At 41.3% G+C, this 18,735-nt stretch overlaps 2 protein-coding genes across 3 annotated transcripts; one reads left to right on the top strand and one right to left on the bottom strand.

Moving 5' to 3' along the window:
• Positions 1-913: 913 nt before the first annotated feature.
• Positions 914-6,351, top strand: LOC119737414 (keratin-associated protein 10-6-like). The gene is made up of 4 exons (XM_038211752.1): positions 914-1,170; positions 2,698-2,812; positions 5,138-5,440; positions 5,594-6,351. Exons 2-4 carry the CDS (start codon positions 2,783-2,785, stop codon positions 5,855-5,857), a joined length of 597 nt encoding a protein of 198 aa, XP_038067680.1. The 5' UTR covers positions 914-1,170; positions 2,698-2,782; the 3' UTR covers positions 5,858-6,351.
• A 1,908-nt stretch (positions 6,352-8,259) lies between these two features.
• LOC119737413 (low-density lipoprotein receptor-related protein 12-like) lies at positions 8,260-13,498 on the bottom strand. 2 transcript variants are annotated; one of them, XM_038211750.1, is made up of 4 exons: positions 13,035-13,498; positions 10,043-10,444; positions 9,453-9,563; positions 8,260-8,905 (listed from the first exon to the last, which is right to left on the bottom strand). In XM_038211750.1, exons 1-4 carry the CDS (start codon positions 13,168-13,170, stop codon positions 8,502-8,504), a joined length of 1,053 nt encoding a protein of 350 aa, XP_038067678.1. In that variant the 5' UTR covers positions 13,171-13,498; the 3' UTR covers positions 8,260-8,501. The 2 variants fall into 2 exon arrangements, with proteins under 2 accessions (XP_038067678.1, XP_038067679.1); XM_038211751.1 differs by having other exon boundaries at positions 10,043-10,441.
• Between the last annotated feature and the right edge of the window lie 5,237 nt (positions 13,499-18,735).

Genomic DNA, 18,735 nt, shown 5'->3' with positions numbered 1-18,735 from the left:
CTAGTTTCCCTTTAATGCAACAATGGAAAAAGGACGGGCATATGCATTTTGCGGTCAATTAAGAAACCCTCTCTTTTTTGTTGGGCAATACCATTGTCCAGTATGGGTGGATAGCCCGCCGCGCCAAGCACTATATACCATTAATTTTTGTCTGCGGCCGGCCGTATGTACACGAACGTACATGTACGTGTCTGGCTGCACGGCCACATGCATTTTTGCAGTCGACTGAGCAAACAGCATAGCCTCGATTATTTTTTTTTTTTGGAATCGAAAAACCGGGTGAATGGGCAGAACGTGACACGCGCGTCCATGTTTGGGGTCGAGGACAAGAGTCAGAAATTTGCACTGTTGCTGTATGGCCCATGTTTTGCTTTGATTATTGCTCACACACTCAAAAATTGCCCAAAAATCTTACCCAAGAAAGGGTGAAAACTGCAACTACCCCAAAATGGGTTGTTTGGGCTAGAATTTCTGTTAAATTCAACCAAAACTTGTAGTCTGTATGGTCTTGGCCTTGGCATTCGGAGAACAGCCATTTGAGTTATCATAATTAGCTTCATTTTTCCGCAATTTTTTTTGTCCAAACCCTTTTTAGTTTTTTTTTCTCGAGTTGCCGTTGATTGTGACGTCCCTTGGAAAGCGAACAGCGGTAGTTATTGTCTAATGTAGCCATGATAAATGTTTTCAACAGCGCCCCCATGGGAAGGTGGTTTCCAGCCCCCCCTCCCCCCCCCCCCCCCCCCCCCCCTCCGACTGGATGTCACAGGCTATGCTCCCAGCTCCCATAATCATTCGTAGCAAGACTGATAATGTAAGTAGCGGGTACCAGTCGAGTCATCGTTTGGATAGGGCGCGGCGAGTAGCGCCTTCGATTGATACGTGCACAAGGCAACCTTTTGTTGTACAACGGTCACGGTCACACGCCTCGCTGGTGACTATGCCTTTCTGCGTGTATGCAAATGAGCTGCGCCCTACAAGTGAAAATGGTTTGGTGTACAAACAGGCAAGTTTGGGGAAAATTCTCGTCACAGGCAATTCTAACAAAGGAGCAACTGCAGACCAGAATTTGGAGAAATTCACACGAGATATTTGGATATAAAATATCAAAGATGAAGACGCCTGGTTTGTCTATGCTGCTGTTCGCCTATATGCTGTTTGTCGCCGGTATTGGTAGGTAGAGCAATTTTATAAATTTTTTGGGGAGTTCTTCGGTGCATTTCTGGGGAGAAGTTCAGTTCTAAATCCACCATGATGGTTCACATGGAGATTTTCCAAGTTCATGGCGACAATTGACAATTCAATAATAAAATTGACAATTGACAACCAGAAGTTTTGGCGATCGTGAGGTGTAGGGCCCCTGTTTTGTTTTGATCAAATTAGAGTCAAAAAATGTTTTTTTTTATTGCTCAAAAATCACCTTTACAATCAAAAGCAGACTTTTCTCAATTCTAATGACACCCGTTTTGCAATTTGAACAGATTCTTGGGGTATAGAAATCACGATTTTCCTGCGCGGTTTGTGCCTTGCGATTCAGCGCGCCGTGCGTGCTCACGGTACATCGCACGGTGATCGCCATCTTTATATTCGGGTCGCGTGTTGTCGCCGCGCTGTCATTGTCATTTTACCCCCAAATTTCCCTCAAAAAATCAAAACCCTGCCCTCTATCTATGATATACCTGTTTATTGAGAATGTCGCCAACTAGTTTGGTAGGTCCAATAATGTTAAAGTGGATTTTGTTCCCGTATAGGAACCGGGCCCTACACTTCACGATCGCCCAAGTTTTGGTTGAATTATACAAAAATTCTTACCCAAACAATATTGGTCATAATTATAGAACAACCCAATTTTGGGTAGTTTTTCACCCTTTCTTGGGTAAAATTAATGCAGGCAAATTTTCCAGTGTGTACATGTTTCGACACATTTACTTCCCAGATCAATATATCGGAAACTAGCCAGCCGCACGCGCTATGTATGTACAATACTTAAATGCGTTTCTTATGCACCGCACGCGATTTATTTTTCCATGCCACATGCTCGCTACTTAATATGGAGGGGCCTTTTTTTATGCAATAGTAATAACGTTTAAAACTACCACATCGATCGAATCACTCCTGTAGTGTCATGGATACTACATTGGATTACAAATCCGATGGTGTGAGTTCGATTCCCATTGGATGTTTTTTAAATTTCTGTTTCTTTGCTTTTTTTTCTCTTAAAAAGGTTTGTTAGTCATTTTGGAACATTTTTCTTTTACCAATATGTGGTTTGGAAACCTTTTTTTCAAAGGAAAATAAAGTCCCTGACTTGCAACTCAAAGTACTTCGAAATACGCCCATAACGAATGTATGTGTACAGAAAAAAAATATCGCGCACCGCACAGACTTCATCGCTTGCTCAGGAGAGGACCGTCGTCGTCAAATAATTGGTGAACAAAATAAGCGATTTGTGGTATTTTGCCCGAGTCCCAAGTCACGTAGGTCGAGTCCTAGTCCAAGTCCGAGTCCACAGGGTCGAGTCCGAGTCCGAGTCCGAGTCATTTGTCATCGTGACTCGAGTCCGAGTCATGGAAAATGGGACTCGAGTTCGAGTCCGAGTCGTGACTCGATTCGAGTCCGAGTCATGGAAAATGGGACTCGAGTCGAGTCCGAGTCACGAGTCGTACCAGTCTGGTAGCTGTTCCTTTTTTTTACATCCAGGATCATGTTCCGCTCTTGACTGCTACAGTTGCTCTTTTCCGCCGGTAATTGTGGGGATCCGTTCGACCCGGCCGGCGTGTCGACAATGACATGTCCTAGCGGTAATGTCTGTACGGTAAGTTGGATTTGACACGTTGTTGTTTTTTTATTCTAAGGACCCTCAATCATTTCAGGTAACAGTACTAAATCCTCCAACTGCAATGTGATTTCCACACACCCTACCGAGTAAGGCCGGGTTAATATCCGGCAAAATTTGGTTTTGGATAAAGTTCTGTTTTAGATGTAAACTCCGGCTAACCGTATTTTATTTAGTTGATTTTGTATAGCCTCTTCAACTTCTCTCCCGAAGATCATGTACGTAAATTTTAATGTCTTAAGGACATGATAGCGAAGAGCAATGCTCAACACAATACAACTGTTGAAAATCAATATGAATACCCCACCACAGTCTTCTCATGTAAAATTATTTCACCCGTGGTGAATGCAATTTCTTTGAAATTCATGTCTTAAAGGGAAGATACAACATTTGCAAACATCAAAGAACGGAATCATCAAATTATCACGTAATACCTTACTGAATTGTTAGGGAATGACAGTCTAAAGCATCCTTTAAAACCGTGGCTCCTGGTGTGCTGTCATTTTCAAGAAAAACTTTTTCCAACGCTGGTCGGCCGACCAGCGTTGGAGAAAACTGTTTTTTTTCTCTTCAAAAACCGTTCCCACTTTTTCATATTTAGTTATTCTGAATTTTCTTTGCAATTGATTACACACCTGTGAAGGGTTCAAGCTTGCTAGACTTATTCTCTGACCTTACAATTCCCCAAAGTGTATTAAGGTAGCAGACCAGTAAATAAACTTCCATAGACCCCAATGGTAAATGCTCCCACTTCAAAAATTCGGGAAAATACTCACAACTCTCCAAGGTGTTCGAAACACACATCAAATAAAGCTTATTTCGTCATCTTTCATTTTCTTTTCAATTTTTGGGGAATCAACTGATGACTTTTAGGAGAAATTTCCATCTGAAGATGATCACCCCTGAAAATAGTCCTGAAGCCCATCGCCATTTTGAAAAACGATGCCTACACTCCATTGCAAAATAGAGCGCTTTTAGGGTCCAAATTACATCCAAATTACACAGAACTGCAAGCTCCCAGTCCTGTGCACGGCTTCCACCCATATTTTTTACAAACCCTCAAGTTCATGGCCCACAGCATGCTCAAATATTGAAGATTTTGAGGGCATGCAAATCGTGGTTTGGCCGGCGTAGGCAATTTCGGACCGATTTACTGGTCTGCACTCTATAAAGAAGCGAGGTTTTGAAAAATTTCCCCAAACCACTTGTACGGCACGAGGAAGGATGGATGACTCATATTTCATCAAAAAATGCGAGAAAAAAAATCTCTGACTGCGATTTCTGGCCTGAAAACAAGCCCATCTGTTTGCGGCTACCTTGCTGTAGGGCGCCCCCAACGGGAGTTAATTGAGTTTTTGCTCCTCCCGACCCCAAATTACCCCCCCCCCTTGTTCGCTCGAAATTGCTGTGATCGGACGACTGTCCATCGGCCCCATTCAGATTTTGGTTGCATTTGTTGCAGAACCGCCATTGCTGACCCCTTTTGAAACGCTGCCCCCCAGGTTCCGCCCCCCTGAAAAAACCACTGTCGTGGAATGTAAAGCGCCTGCGCAAACATTTGACAACAAACGATGGAAGGCGCCATTTGATATTATAGGTAGCAGACCAGTAAATAAACTTCCATAGACCCCAATGGTAAATGCTCCCACTTCAAAAATTCGGGAAAAATACTCACAACTCTCCAAGGTGTTCGAGACACACATCAAATTAAAGCTTATTTCATCATCTTTCATTTTCTTTTCAATTTTCGGGGGGGGGGGGTCAGCTGATGACTTTTAGGAGAAATTTCCATCTGAAGATGATCACCCCTGAAAATAGTCCTGAAGCCCATCGCCATTTTGAAAAACGATGCCTACACTCCATTGCAAAATAGAGCGCTTTTAGGGTCCAAATTACATCCAAATTACACAGAACTGCAAGCTCCCAGTCCGGTGCACGGCTTCCACCCATATTTCTTTTACAAACCCTCAAGTTCATGGCCCACAGCATGCTCAAATACTGAAGATTTTGAGGGCATGCAAATCGTGATTTGGCCGGCGTAGGCAATTTCGGACCGATTTACTGGTCTGCACCCTTAATTTCTCCGTTTCATCTCAAGTGGGGTCAGGGAACCAGACTTCAAGAATATGATAGGTTTTCTTGGTTTTTCCAGCATCTACAAGCCCAAAACGTGAAGTAAGTCAGTTTAACAATATTTTCTATAACATACTAATCCTCCAAATCCATTTATTTCTGAAAATTGCAGCAAAAGCAAATGTTGTACATTCCCTTTAACTCGATTACAAATCCACCCCACCCCCTTAGGCTCAAAAGATAAGTTCTGGTGGCACTGAGCTGTATTCTAGAAGTTGCACCGAGCCTATTGGTTGCACACCCGGCTGCATTACCTCCCCTGAGGGGGGAACCGTATGCAGTTACTGCTGTAACGAGGATCTGTGTAACAGCAGATCTATTGCGGAAGCAGTTGAAGACATCCTTCACTGCTACCTTTGTGCATACAGTTCGGATCCCTCTGCTAGCAACATCAGCTCCCCTGCGTGTAACGATCCGTTCGACCCGAACGGCGACGGGGTAGTGCAATTTCCATGCGCCGATGGACAGTGCGGGGTAAGTTTGTTAAATAAACTACACTTTAAATTTATTTGTGTATATACTGGCAGCGTAAGGTTGTTATCAATATTATAAAATCATGAAGTTTGATCATTCTTTGCAGAGTTCGGCTTAAGGAGTATCTTGCGCCATTATTTTCCCTCCTGTTAGGTTTTAACGACCAACTACATGGAGCAAAGCACCCTCAACAGGCTGTGCATATCCAACAGCACTTTCCCCGGGGGGTGCACCCCTGGGTGTGACGCCCAGAATATCACCTGTCAAACCTGCTGCTCTGACAACCTGTGCAACGGGGGACTTGTTGAGGGCGTGGCGACGACGCCCAGCGCGGCGCCCCCAACGACCGCCGGTGGACAGGCCTCCCTCGCCGCCATTTTGCTGGTTTCTGTGGGTCTGCTCATGGCTTTGCGTTAGTGTTCACACCTTGAGTGTCTTCATTTGTAGGTCAACACAGAATTCACTAACCAGACCTATTTTAAGTGTTTTAAGTAGAAACAGGTTTTTCTTTTAAATTGTTTTAGGCTTAAATTTGCTTTATAAATGCGAGTAGGCCTTCAGTTGCATGTGGTACTGTCTTTATCCTGCAAATTTACGATTTAGTTCAAATTTATTTTCGATTGATCACATGATCCATTCTTTTTTGTTTAATCTATGGGTAATACATTGTAATGGATATCGGCTAGCAAGGTTGCCAAAAGCTAAACGTTGTTTGACTGCTTCACTATTGAAAAAGGCTGATGACTCGGAACCAAATTAAGACAAGATTTGTGTTCAGGATGATTGACTAAAAACAGTATAAGCAAAGTGACTTAATTGCAAATGCCTGCAGTTTAGCTGAGGCCAAAAAAAATAAAATACTCGGTCTCTGGTCAGCGCGCGCGTCGATCTTAATCATGCGCGTCAACCTTTTTTTCTCTTCAAATTAACACGGAAGCTACAACAGCGACCTCTATTGCCGCACCTCCTCAAATTTGTGTACCAAGAAGCACCAAGGAATGAGGAAATTGCACCAAGGCAAATGATAAAGGGCACCAAAGCAAATTATAGAGGACACCAATGTATAATGAGGACACAAAAAAGCAAAATAGTACCCACCTTGTCTGTACAATTCAAGCTTGAAAAAAAAAACACCAAAAAAAAAAAAAAAAACCGTCGCCGCATCAATTCCGGAACTTCGGTCTGACCAGAGACCGATTATTTTTTGTTTTGGCCTAACACTCAGTAGTCCGATTTTTCACTATAATAAGTTGTTACCAAGTTGGAAAAAAATATTTAGTTACAGTATTCGTTTGGAAAGACAAGGATTAACTTTTAGACTGGTTCCCGTTCTCTATTAAATATCACTAGCACTTTCGCGGAGAATGTCAAGTACCAATTCTTTGGTTGAGTACTGTGTTTACAGTGACCATTTATTCCACACTTGTACAATATTTGAATACACATTGATTAACTTAACTGGTTAAAGCGAACTGAGACAAAGATTAAATCAAATCAATGAACTGAATGAGTTGAACTGAGTGAGTAACTGAAATTGAATGAACAGGTTGATGAAGTGGCACAACCAGGATTTTTTTTTTGGGGGGGGGGGCTCACAATTTTTTTTCCAAATTGTTTTGATTTTTTTTTTTTTTTTTGGGGAGGACTATTTTGACGTTGGTGGCACCACTTACCCCCCCCCCTATTTTACTATTCGGAAATAGGCCACATGCATATCACCAAGGTCAAATCGTGGGACTAAATTGTTTTTTACAAACCCCCCCCCCAAAAAAAAAAAAAAAAAATTACAACCTCTTGGGGGACCCCCCCCCCCCCCTTGGGTGCGCCACTGGTTGAATGAATGAGGAATATTTTTGAAGTTGATTATTATTTTCTTAAATGTTAAAACTTGTACCAAAGATGGGCGGACAAACCGTAACGTGAGTTACCGTAACGAAAGTTAACTCCATTTTAGGGTACCTAAAAAAGGTATTTAAAAGGACAATGAGATTTCCTGTATTACCCTACTAATAAATAATTTAGTTACAAGCAAATAATTGCACTAATTTTATCAATGCATGTCCAGTATGACTGAGGAGACTTTTGAATTAAGACCTGCAAAAAAAAAATCAAAAAAAAATAAACATGTCCTTTTCATGTACTTAATAACGAAAGTTACAGTATGTTGCCACCCCCCCCCCCCAAAAAAAAGCTTTCCAATATTCATATATGTACAAAAAGACTAAATATGTTACAGTGTGTAAATAAATAAAAGTCTCAAAGTGGCTAAAAAACGAAAGTTACCGTGAAATTGCCCCTAACTCGCCCCTAGGTAAAAGCTAAAAAGGGGACGAACCTGTGTTCACAGGAAGGGAGTGTGTCCATCTCTCTTTCGAAGCGATTGGGCCATCAGACTCAGTCCATGCATGACATGCTGCTGTGGGGGGATCGCCACACCTCCTCCACAGCGAGTCTGTTACCTTCCCAGCATTGAATAATGCCGGTACCCATTTAACACCTGTTGAGAGGAGTAATTGAGGTAAAGCGCCTTGGGCACAACACGCATTTTCATATATTCCCACGAGTAGGAATACTTCATTAATATTTGTCCCGATTTCGGTTGAATGTTGAAAACTAACTACAGGGGCGGATCTATACCCCCCCCGGGCAGGGCGTGCCATCGGCGCGCCTTTTAATACCACAATGCACCGCTTCAACATCAAACCCACTCGTTTCCGGAAAACTATAGAATCTATAGTTTTCCGGAAACGAGTGGGTTTGATGTTGAAGCGGTACATTGTGGTATTAAAAGGCGCGCCGATGGCACGCCCTGCCGGGGGGGGGGGGGGGGGGGTCCGGGGATTGCCCCCCGGAAAATTGTGAATCTACGATGCTTTCTTCTGCATTCTTGGGCCGTGTTGCAAGTCAAAACTCTCCATCAGCAACTTAAATTACACATATACACGTATAAGATATTTCAGCTATATTATTTTACAGTCCCAAATGGCTTGGGGTGAAAGTCTAGTGGAAAAAAAAAATGATCTAGAGTTCACTGGCGGTAACCGCCCTGTTGGCCTGGCGGTTAGACTGCTTGTCCTGGCGGGTAGACCGGTTGACCGGGCGGGTAGGCCGGTTGATCGGGTGCGTAGGCCGGTTGACCGGGCGGGTAGGCTTGTTGATCGGGTGGGTAGGCCGGTTGACCGGGTGGGTAGGCTCCTGGTTGACCGTACGGAGCCTGTTGACCTGGCTGACCGGTCGGCTGCATGGCCATAGGAGGTTGTTGCTGCTGCCTTGGAGTCTGAGCCACGACCTGGTATGAGGTCTGCTGATGGGGCCGGGACGTCTTACAGCAGAAGTAGCAGATGCAGCATACGCCAATGCACATGACTACTGCACCCCCGATACAGCCAGCGACGAGTGCGATCATGCCGACATTAAGGAAAACGACTGAGTCAGTAGTTAATATTGGATCGAGATCTGTTAAAACTAGAAGAAGAAGAAAAAACACTTATGGACATGTCGCCAACTCCAACCTGAAAGCTAACAACTACGGCATATTCAGAGAGCTATGTTCTCAGCATAGAAATTTGCTGTGAAAATATTTGTCTAGCAAACAGAAAACATGAGCCAAAATAACATGCAATAAACGTTGCGCGTGACGTGGTTCCTGGCAGATGCACTGCAAGGAACCTGATCTTTGTCATTTTAAGTTAATTGTGACACTAAAACAAATTTCCCGATGCTTTTCACATCGGTACGGGAGTTACTACAAGCCCAAAAAGTTTAACAACAACTTGCGTCAATATATTATTATTATTATTTTTTTGGGAGTGGGGGTATGGGATGCGAAAGGGAATTAATAATATAGCCTGCTTCTCCTTCACATGCTGACATCCAGTATTTATCTTTATATACAACTATTATATATTTAAAATTAATATAAGTAAGGTCACATCAGCACGTTCCTTTGGAAGTACATGTATGAGTATTTCTGTCCTTAACATTTCCTTCTGATTTCTATGTCTTTTCTTACCGAACACACCTTCGTCACTATTATCACCGCAGTTGTCGTACATGTTGTTTTTGAAGGTAGCACCAATGCAGCGATTGTTGTCACACTTGAATTCGCCAGAATCACAGGACGCTGTAACATTTAGGGAAGGTCATGTGATGTCACTGTTGCTATGACGAGGTTGCAGTGAATATTTTGCAAGAGAGGATAACGGCGAAATTGGGATCCATTTTTTTTTTGCAGAGAGGACTTTTGGGAAAGATCATTTTTTAGAGGGGGAGTCAATAGGTTTAAATACATGCAACAACAGTTTTTGCCGTCCCAAAATTCTGAGCAGAGGGGGCGCAAGGGGCCGGGCCCCAGCGCCTCCCTTCCCCTTAGTAAAGATACTAAAAGGAGTTGCAATTGAGGAATCGAATAGCAAATAATGAGATTGGCCAAAATCAGAAATGAGTTCTTAACCGCCGATTGAAGGCGGAAAGCAACAAAGTACACAAAGAAAAGTGCAGCTGGGAAAAAAAAAGAGTTTACCCAAACCTGAAGGAAATTACTATTTTTCTTGAAAAAAGCAGATTAGATAATACAAGTAGTTGTACAGAGGACAAACTTACTGAAATTAGATATCGTCGTGAAGGATGTATAGGAGAGGAAAAACCCTCTTTCTGTGCTAAATAACAAATCCGCAGGATCCGTCTTGAACCTCAAAGTGACCGAGTTCGAGAAGGAGACGATGTCATTAGCAGATGTCCCACAGATGACTTGGACCGGGGAAAGGATAGTGCTTGTCCCATTATAGACCTCCAGGTAGTCCCCATCACAGCCCGAGTCACCACTGGGCGTTCCTTCGATGTCGACTCGATCAAAGGTCAGTAGGATCTGTCGACCTATGTCGGCAGTGATGGTGATGGTGCAGTTGTAGTCGTTCTCGTAATATGTGCCGCGCAGGGAAGTCACAACGCCACCAGAGCGCCCAGCCTGGATGGTTTCGCCGCACTTCTCGTCCATGTATACTACTGAGGGTCGTTACAAGAGGGCACACATTGGGGAGGGGGTGAGAATAAAAATCTAAAATCTAAACCGGAAAGATATAATATAGGACCTATTTACACTTAGATTCACTCATTAGTCAGTCAATCAGTCAGTCGGTAACTTTAATAAGTTAGTAAATGGTTAAGTCAATCAGTGACACAACCATTGTGTACGTCGGTTAATCACTCACTACGTCAGTCAACCAGCCATCAGCCAGACAGTCGATCGGGGAGTTGGTCAATCAGCCGGTCGTGGAGTCGGCCAGTCGGGGAGTCAGCCGGTCAGTCAGTCAGACAGTCGATCAGTCAGTCAGTTGGGGAGTCAGCCAGTCAATCGGTCAGTCAGCATGCAGTCAGTGACTCAGTCAGTGGTCAACAGGCTAGCCCTTGGGTTCCAGAAAAAAAAATCCGGACAATATTATTCCACTAAGACTCACATGCTGAGCACCATACATAAATTGGCTTCATGAATTTGAGCGCCTATCGCAGTAGTAGGTGCTGCTGCATATTTCATACATGTAAACAACCTCGATTGGATCTCGGAAGCTGCGGGCCAACGAATTTGTGTTCACCTTATTTTGACCTTTGACCCATAGCTGTAGGTCAGATGAAAAGATCACCATGGACATTTTTAATGTTTTCCACAATGATACAAAAGTTTCAAGCCATTTCTGGATACCTATTAACTTGATTTTTAAGTTTGTTAATTTAGGAAAAGATTAAAATTAGGGAAACTAACTTACTTGAAAAAGACGCATTAATATTTTTTTCTTGAATCCCAAAAGGTGAAATAAAAATATCAGAGGTAGTTCTCAGTGCCACCTTCATAAAAAATCCCACTCATCTTTCCTATTCAATGACGAGGGTAAATATTTATATACACTTAAAGGGAATGTATAACATTTGCTTTTTCTGCAATTTTCAGAAATAAATGGATTTGGATGATTAGTATGTTAAGCAAATATTGTAACACTGACGTTTTGGGTTCGTAGAAGCTGGAAAAACCAAAAAAATCAATCATATTTTTGTAGTCTGGTTCCCTGACGCCACTTAAGATATAACGGAGCAATTTATAGACTTTGGGGAATTGTAAGGTCTGAGAATCAGTCTAGCAGGCTTGTAGTCTTCACAGGTGTGTAATCAATTGCAAAGAAACTGCAGACGAACTAAATATGAAAAATTCGGAGCACTTTTTGAAAAAAAAGCCAGTTTTCTCCAACGCTGGTCGGCCGACCAGCGTTGGAAAAATGCAGTTTTTCTTGAATATGTCAGCACACCAGGAGCCCCAACTTTACAGGATGCTTTAGACTGTCATTCCCTAACAATCCAGTAAGATATTTCGTGATGATTTGATCATTTCGTTTTTGAAGTTTGCAAATGTTGTATCTTCCCTTTAAGATTTAATAAAATCCGATATGATCTAATTTGATTTTACATTCTATCATTTCTCTCATAAGAATGTTAGAAATAATTACAGTTCAGTACATCTTTAATAAGCCGCAGGTGTACTCAGTTTCTTGTTGATATTTTTTCCCCATGTGATGGTAAAATCTCTGGAGAGAAACGGAATTTCTTCTAACATTTTTTGATGCGATGATAATCATTTTGATCATATTCATCGTACAAGTAATAATTACACGGGCTAATGAGAGATCGAGAGGCCACAGCGTACAGTCACTTCAGTGGCGGATCCGGCATTTACGGAAGGGGGAGGGGACAGTGAGGCGCACAAAATGTAGGCGAAACCCAAACATAACGCGGGTCATTATTTGCTCATGTGGAAACTTCTGTCTTTTGAAGTGATCAAATAACCAGTTGATAGCAGAAGAAACAGGGAACAAACAAAACGTTTCTCCACAAAAAATTAAATATTGAAAAATAGGGGCTGTGCCCCCCCCCCCACCCGGATCCGCTACTGCACTTGATATATAGCCACATCCTTCAAATTCTCGGAGCGTGCGTGCGACGTGCCATACGTACTTGTAATTACGCATTATATACGATTTGTTTCACAAGCACGCCCACAGACCTCCATTCCTCGACGTTATAGAGTCAACACAAGATATAGGAGGCCCGGTGTCACATGAAAATCCGACTCCTATGAAAATCGGACCCCTTTTCCCCTTTTATTGGTTAATCCCTCGCACGTGACAGGTCACTCTCCCCAAACGATCCTAAAAATAACATAGTATCGTACTCACGCGTGCGCACTACTACCAATGAGTCCACATTTCATGGAGTCGGATATTCACGCTACACCGGTATTACTACTGAGGCCATTTTTGTTTAACTCTATGGGTATGATATTGGGGTACATTACCTATGTTCCCCAATACGTATGTTCCCCAATACAGATGTTCCCCGAAATCCTTACCCTATAACCCTAGCTAACCCTAACCCTAAACCTAATCCTAAGGATTTCGGGGAACATATTGGGGAACATCGGGTTGGGGAACACCCTGATATTGGTGCTTTCAATTTCAAAGATAACTGTACATTTTGCTCACAGTTCAAAACATACATTCCAGACGAGGAAAACAGCAAGAAGTGGTACAATGTAGTCTAATTTTCTTACCCGTGTGTGCGGCATTTCCAGCTCCGATCAAAACCGTAAGGAACCCAACAGCAATGATGCGTTGAATCTGCAGATTCGCCATGTTTGACTGTCTGCCACGGTTCTTTGCACTCAAAATGAGATGAGACTTGTGCATCAGTTCACTACATGCATACAACTCGGCTCAGCGCGTAAAGCTGCATTTTGCCAGACGTGTCATCCTAATAGTTGTGAAGGTACAGCCAGTCATTCACATAGCGTGGTCTGCATAATGTTGGCGCCATTATTCACATGAAGTATACAAGTACATGAACTCTAAATTATACTGCCGGGTAGTCTGCCGTATTATACATACTAATGCAGTATTAAAGTGATCAAGTAATGAGGAAAAAGGAGGGAGACAAGCCGTGTGTCGTTTGCGACCCCGCAGCAGGACACAAAGGAAGACTAGTCTGAGCATTATGTGCAGAGCAACACGACGAACGTCTTATAATATCCTAGCATGCAAATCGTATGCAACTCCGCGCGCTAGCCAATCGGAGTCAACTTTAGTAAACGTCTTATAATATCCTAGCATGCAAATCGTATGCAACCCCGCGTGCCAGCCAATCGGAGTCAACTTTAGAAACTGTGACGTCATTTCGATCACAAATGTGGACTAAGCTGGTGATTGGTCAAATTGGCTACCATGTTTTTGTAAACAACAACTGGTTACGGAAGACCCGATACAAGGCGCCCGCTGAATGGTCAGAATCTGGAGATGAAGACGCAGTCTTGTTTTGCATGATTTTATCGCCATAATTATCTGATCGCATATAATATATATAGCTTTACAGATATGTGGAATAGCGGTGCATTATGTGTCCAATTTTGAAGAATAAGACAAATGAATAAATTCACTCGGGAGACGGATATTGTGCTCAATCGATACTTGCTCTATGATCGATACTTTCTACTTGTTACAAAAGGCTTTGTGTCCAATGAGTATTATTAGAGGAATAAGACAAATGAATAAATTCCATAAACTTCAGGAGTGGGGGCTGTGAACAAACTTGTTTTAAAAGAGTGAAAACACTAAAATGTTTTGTAAAAATGACCCAACTCGCCCCATATGAAACAGAAGGGGAAAACGATACTACTTGTTACAAAAGATTACAACGAGTGAATGCAAACATCAGCGAGGTCTGTACAGAATATAGAGGTATACACTACACTGTGATTTATAGTTCTGTGGCACCTTGAACTCAGAGATTATTTTGACAATTAACATTTACTACTCATGGCAACTTTGAGCTGCCTACAGGGCCCAATTTCACGGCGCTGCTTAACAGTTAGCAGAAAAAAACGTGTTTAGCATAGCAGAAAAATTTGCTAACCTTAAGCACTATTTCACGGCGTGTGTGTGCTAACGGTCGCGCATGCATGGAGATTTATATTGTTACGTCACTAAGTTAAGCAAATGTTTTCTCTGAAGTAAGCGTGCCTTTTGCTGTGCTTATGCTTACGGTCTCCATGAAATAGACGAAGGCTCTGTTAGCAGACAATCGTATGCTTAGCAGCGCCGTGAAATTGGGTCCTGGTTAGGCCTAAATACGGTCAGGGTGCAGTGTATTTGTTCGTAAAGGTGCACTCTACGGATATACCAGATATTCCATGAACTACAGGAGTGGAGGGGCAGTGAACAAACTGTTTTAAAAGAATGAAAACACTGAAATGTTTTGTAAAAATTACCCAACTCACCCCATGAAACAGAAGGGGAAAACGAGATGATTTATGTTAGAAAATGGACACAGTGTGCACTGTGCTAAATACATTAAATAAAAATCGATAATTGAGAAAACATGACGACATCATGCAGGGCGCCAAACCATATCGACATGACGAGGTCAATTAGCCTATTTGAGATATTGCGGACACAACGAGGGCGCTATTTGGTTTGGGTAAATGCAAAAGACTATTCCTGCTAAATCAAACAGCGCCCTCCTACATGGACGTCGCCAGGACTTTTTTTTAGAGGGGTGTCCCCACGAAATCCCCTTACTTTTACAGCATATTCTCGATTTATAATTTTTCGAGGGTGGGCAAGAACCCTTTGTTTTATGTTTTTTTTTTAATTTTTAGTGACAACGATGAGTTGATTCACATTTATCGTTTCGTACCGATTTCAGAAAAAAAGTGTTAAGTATAGATTATAAAATGCTCCGTTCCTGTCATTAAATTACAAATTGTGTGTTTTATACTGAATGAAAAGCCAAAAATATGATTGCACTGCATAAACTCGGGAAAAAAATGTTATGCCATAAACAATACAAACACCAGAGAAGTCTTTATGAATGCGGTAAAATGGTACAGCAGAAAATTTGTCATTTTTGTGCATTTTCGTTTGAATCAACAACACTGCTCAAAATCTAAAAGCGGGTGCAATAACATTCACAGATTCGCCCAACTACAAACAAACTACTCACGGAAATTTTCAAACATTTTGTCACTTGACTCATCTTTGGAAATGACCTTCTGTTCTTGTTTTCTTAAAAAACGACAGCATGCCAGAAAGAATAATTACACAAGGAATTTAGCGCCATTACTATCTTAAAACCAGGTAAGTTTTTTGTTTAACAATAATCTGGTAAGTCAATTACATCTTTGATAGCTGCAAATGATCTACTCTATACCTTTACACATGAGCCTTCAAAATGTACTCTTGTCAGGTTACATGAAATTTGATATTTACAGTTTATTATACATGTATAATGATTGTTTAAATTCATGAAACATACGCATGACTTTTTTTAAGAAATCGGTGCAAACACAATGATAGCTATTATGTTAGACGGTTCATGCGGTGAATTTTTCTTAGGAACACTTTTTTTTGCAACGTTCTACTCCTCTTTAATGTACAAAACTTATTAGGCATCCCATTTAGGTTAATTTCATGAAAAAGTGCACTTCTTTAAACATTATTCATAAATACCTAAGACTTTTTACGCATTCCCATTGGTCGAGAGCCCGTCACGTGGCCGGTCTTTCAAACGGATGATAAAGACATGGAAGCCCGGTTCATACTTGGAGATTGACTCGCGCGTATCATGTTCTACGCGATGTCACGCAGAACGCACCTGGCACGTTGCGTTTTGAATTTAGAACTATAAAATTCTAACTCCATGGTAGTGTTGCGCATGCCTACGTGAGGATTGTGAACGTTCAACCAATGAAACGATAAGAGGCACTGGATTTTTAGGAGTCCACATTTTATTGTGACACTGGAAAAGTGTTTAAGACCAGCTAGCCATGTCTTTGTCATCCGTTTGAAGCCCGGTTCATACTCGGCGCGAAAGCGAAAGCGAAGCGAATTTGACGTCACCAAGCCCTCGAAATAGCTCCGCAGCGAAATTCGCGGCGAAATATACAAAATGTTGCGATTAATAATTGCATCGCAATCAGATTCGCTCAAGTTGAAATGATTTCAACTTGAGCGAAAGTTCGCAAAGTTCTCAGCCAATCAAATGGCAGTGTATAACCGTGAAAATTCCTTCCTCCATGCTATGGGGGAACTCGCAAAAACTTAAGAGTCAATGGGGATTAACTAGCAAAAACTAAACTAAACTCAGGATCTCGAAAGGAAGAGGCGCGAGAAAATTGAACTAATAGAGACAAGGGACACAATTCTAGATTTCAAACCAAAAAGGACGAAAAAGAATTTATTTACAAAAACCTTAAACCAAGAAATTGAGACTTCAAACCTAAAATGTCAAACCAACTACATGTATAAAACAAAGACTTAAACCTAAAACCAAAAACTTAAAGAAACTTAAACAAACACAGTGTGTAATAATATAAGTGGACCTTATAGAACACTCAGGCAGAAAATCTGTAAGACAAGATAAGAAAAATAAAGAACATAATAAGGAACAAGTTAACAATGCAAACAAAGTTAATAATGCCATGTGGAACTACTACACAGTACTAGTCTGAGCAGGAACACCAAAATCTCTTGTGAATATCTAATGAGCAAGATAAACAGTGGGTCCCTTCTTCTGAGTGCAAGGTGGGACTAATCACCAAGGGGATCATTCAAATTCTTTAACAATAAACTCGCACAGGTCAAAGCAGATTAGGTTAAATGAAACAGGTGGCAAAAGAAAGGCAGGTCTACAATGAATGAACGGCTTGAATAAGTCTAATCATGAATAAACATAGCAAACTAAGAAGTGAGAAGTCTGTGGGAAAACCACTCCTCTTGGCTTTATGTACATTAAAACAAAAAAAGTAATGAAAAAAACACAGTTTCCATCCAACCTCTAAAACTAAATTTCGATAGAAAATAACGCATGTATCAAAAACCAGCAAACAATCCAATCCAATAATCAAAAAGGCAATAACTTACTCAAGTAAAATCAGGCAAGAAAACCCAAGTCAACAATTCAACCTTCTTGTGACGATACAAATTTTCTGCAAAATCCCAAAATTCTAACTATCAGGATCCATCATATTAATACAAGCAAACATTCTTCAAGTCGATCACTAAACTCAACTGGTAACTTGAAATCACAAAAGGCTGTTCATGAACTTTATAAAACTTAATTGTCAAAACTCTGAACGATGCTTAAACAGATCAAACTTCTAAAAACTCAAAAAAATACATCTAATGAGAAAATACAAAAAAAATACAAATATCAAAACTCACCAATGACCCTAGCAGAAAAACACTCACACACTGGAAGGCACACCCAAGAAAAATCAAGGGGAAAGAGAGAAAGCTAAAATACACCGTTTTTACACGGTCCTCTCTCTGCTATACTGAGGGGTCTGTGGTCTTACAGGGTGGCAGGGCACGTGGTCTTGGGACAGTTGGGAATTAATCAATGGCATGGGAGTACCGGTAATTAATACATACAATGTGAAGTTGTTACTGGGGAAAGTTATATCAGGCGGGTACACAGCTATAAAAGGGTTGGGGACATCTAATAAAAACGCTGGATTTCCTCAAGGGGGCTACTCCTATACTAAAGCATACAAAATACATTGGTAAAATTCAACAAAATCAAGTTAGAAAAGGCCTCGCGGCTTCACCACTCGTGCGTGCTGACTTAATTTGCTCCAGTCGCTTCGTGTTTTCGCAGCTCCGCCAATGTAAGCCACGATGGCCTTGGCGAAAGGCTAGTCTAAATGAGTCACACATGTTCATTTTCAAGGATAGCATTACAAAAAATGAATTGGATGGGCCCTTTAATTTTTAATGTCATGGGAGTCCAATCATTGAATGTTGTGTAAGTTTCTCTGTCTCTCAACAAGGTGAAAATTACGCCAAAAAACCGTTAATACAAACAATATTTACAATACATATAATGGTACCTTATGAGAATGGTACCTTAGGGAATCATTCCCTTAGAACTGTACACAAATAGAAACCACAAAACCCTCACAATAACTCCACTTGAAAATACTCCCCCACCTCAACCTTTTTAATCAGTTATAAGGAATCATTATTTTTAAGCATTTTGCGACTGTACATTTCGTTAGGGAGACATGTCTCCCTAGTTTCTCCCTTACGATTTTGTAATATTTTACTACAAGTGTATATCTATAAGGTACTATTTAATTTTGGAAGTCAACCACTTTTCATTGTGCACAAGAGGGCTCTGTTGCTGTGATGTCTTTTCGGCACATAAATAAAATACATATTTTGGAATAGTCAGAATAATTAACCTATGATGACCTGAAG

The sequence above is a fragment of the Patiria miniata genome, unplaced genomic scaffold (genome assembly GCF_015706575.1).
Source record: "Patiria miniata isolate m_02_andy unplaced genomic scaffold, ASM1570657v1 HiC_scaffold_3, whole genome shotgun sequence".
Classification (NCBI taxonomy): domain Eukaryota; kingdom Metazoa; phylum Echinodermata; class Asteroidea; order Valvatida; family Asterinidae; genus Patiria; species Patiria miniata.
Note: the sequence above shows the minus strand (reverse complement) of the source record. Positions and strands in the feature narration are given on the sequence as shown.

What these genes read in the sequence shown, in the direction of transcription:
- LOC119737414 (XM_038211752.1), top strand. Translation starts at nt 2,783, where the DNA reads ATGACATGTCCTAGCGGTAATGTCTGTACG. An exon ending in CTAGCGGTAATGTCTGTACG is followed by an intron (nt 2,813 to 5,137) that starts GTAAGTTGGATT and finishes CCACCCCCTTAG; the next exon opens with GCTCAAAAGATAAGTTCTGG. An exon ending in GCGCCGATGGACAGTGCGGG is followed by an intron (nt 5,441 to 5,593) that starts GTAAGTTTGTTA and finishes CCCTCCTGTTAG; the next exon opens with GTTTTAACGACCAACTACAT.
- LOC119737413 (XM_038211750.1), bottom strand. Translation starts at nt 13,170, where the DNA reads ATGCACAAGTCTCATCTCATTTTGAGTGCAAAGAACCGTGGCAGACAG. An exon ending in TGGAAATGCCGCACACACGG is followed by an intron (nt 10,445 to 13,034) that starts GTAAGAAAATTA and finishes AACGACCCTCAG; the next exon opens with TAGTATACATGGACGAGAAG. An exon ending in TAGTGACGAAGGTGTGTTCG is followed by an intron (nt 8,906 to 9,452) that starts GTAAGAAAAGAC and finishes TTCTTCTTCTAG; the next exon opens with TTTTAACAGATCTCGATCCA.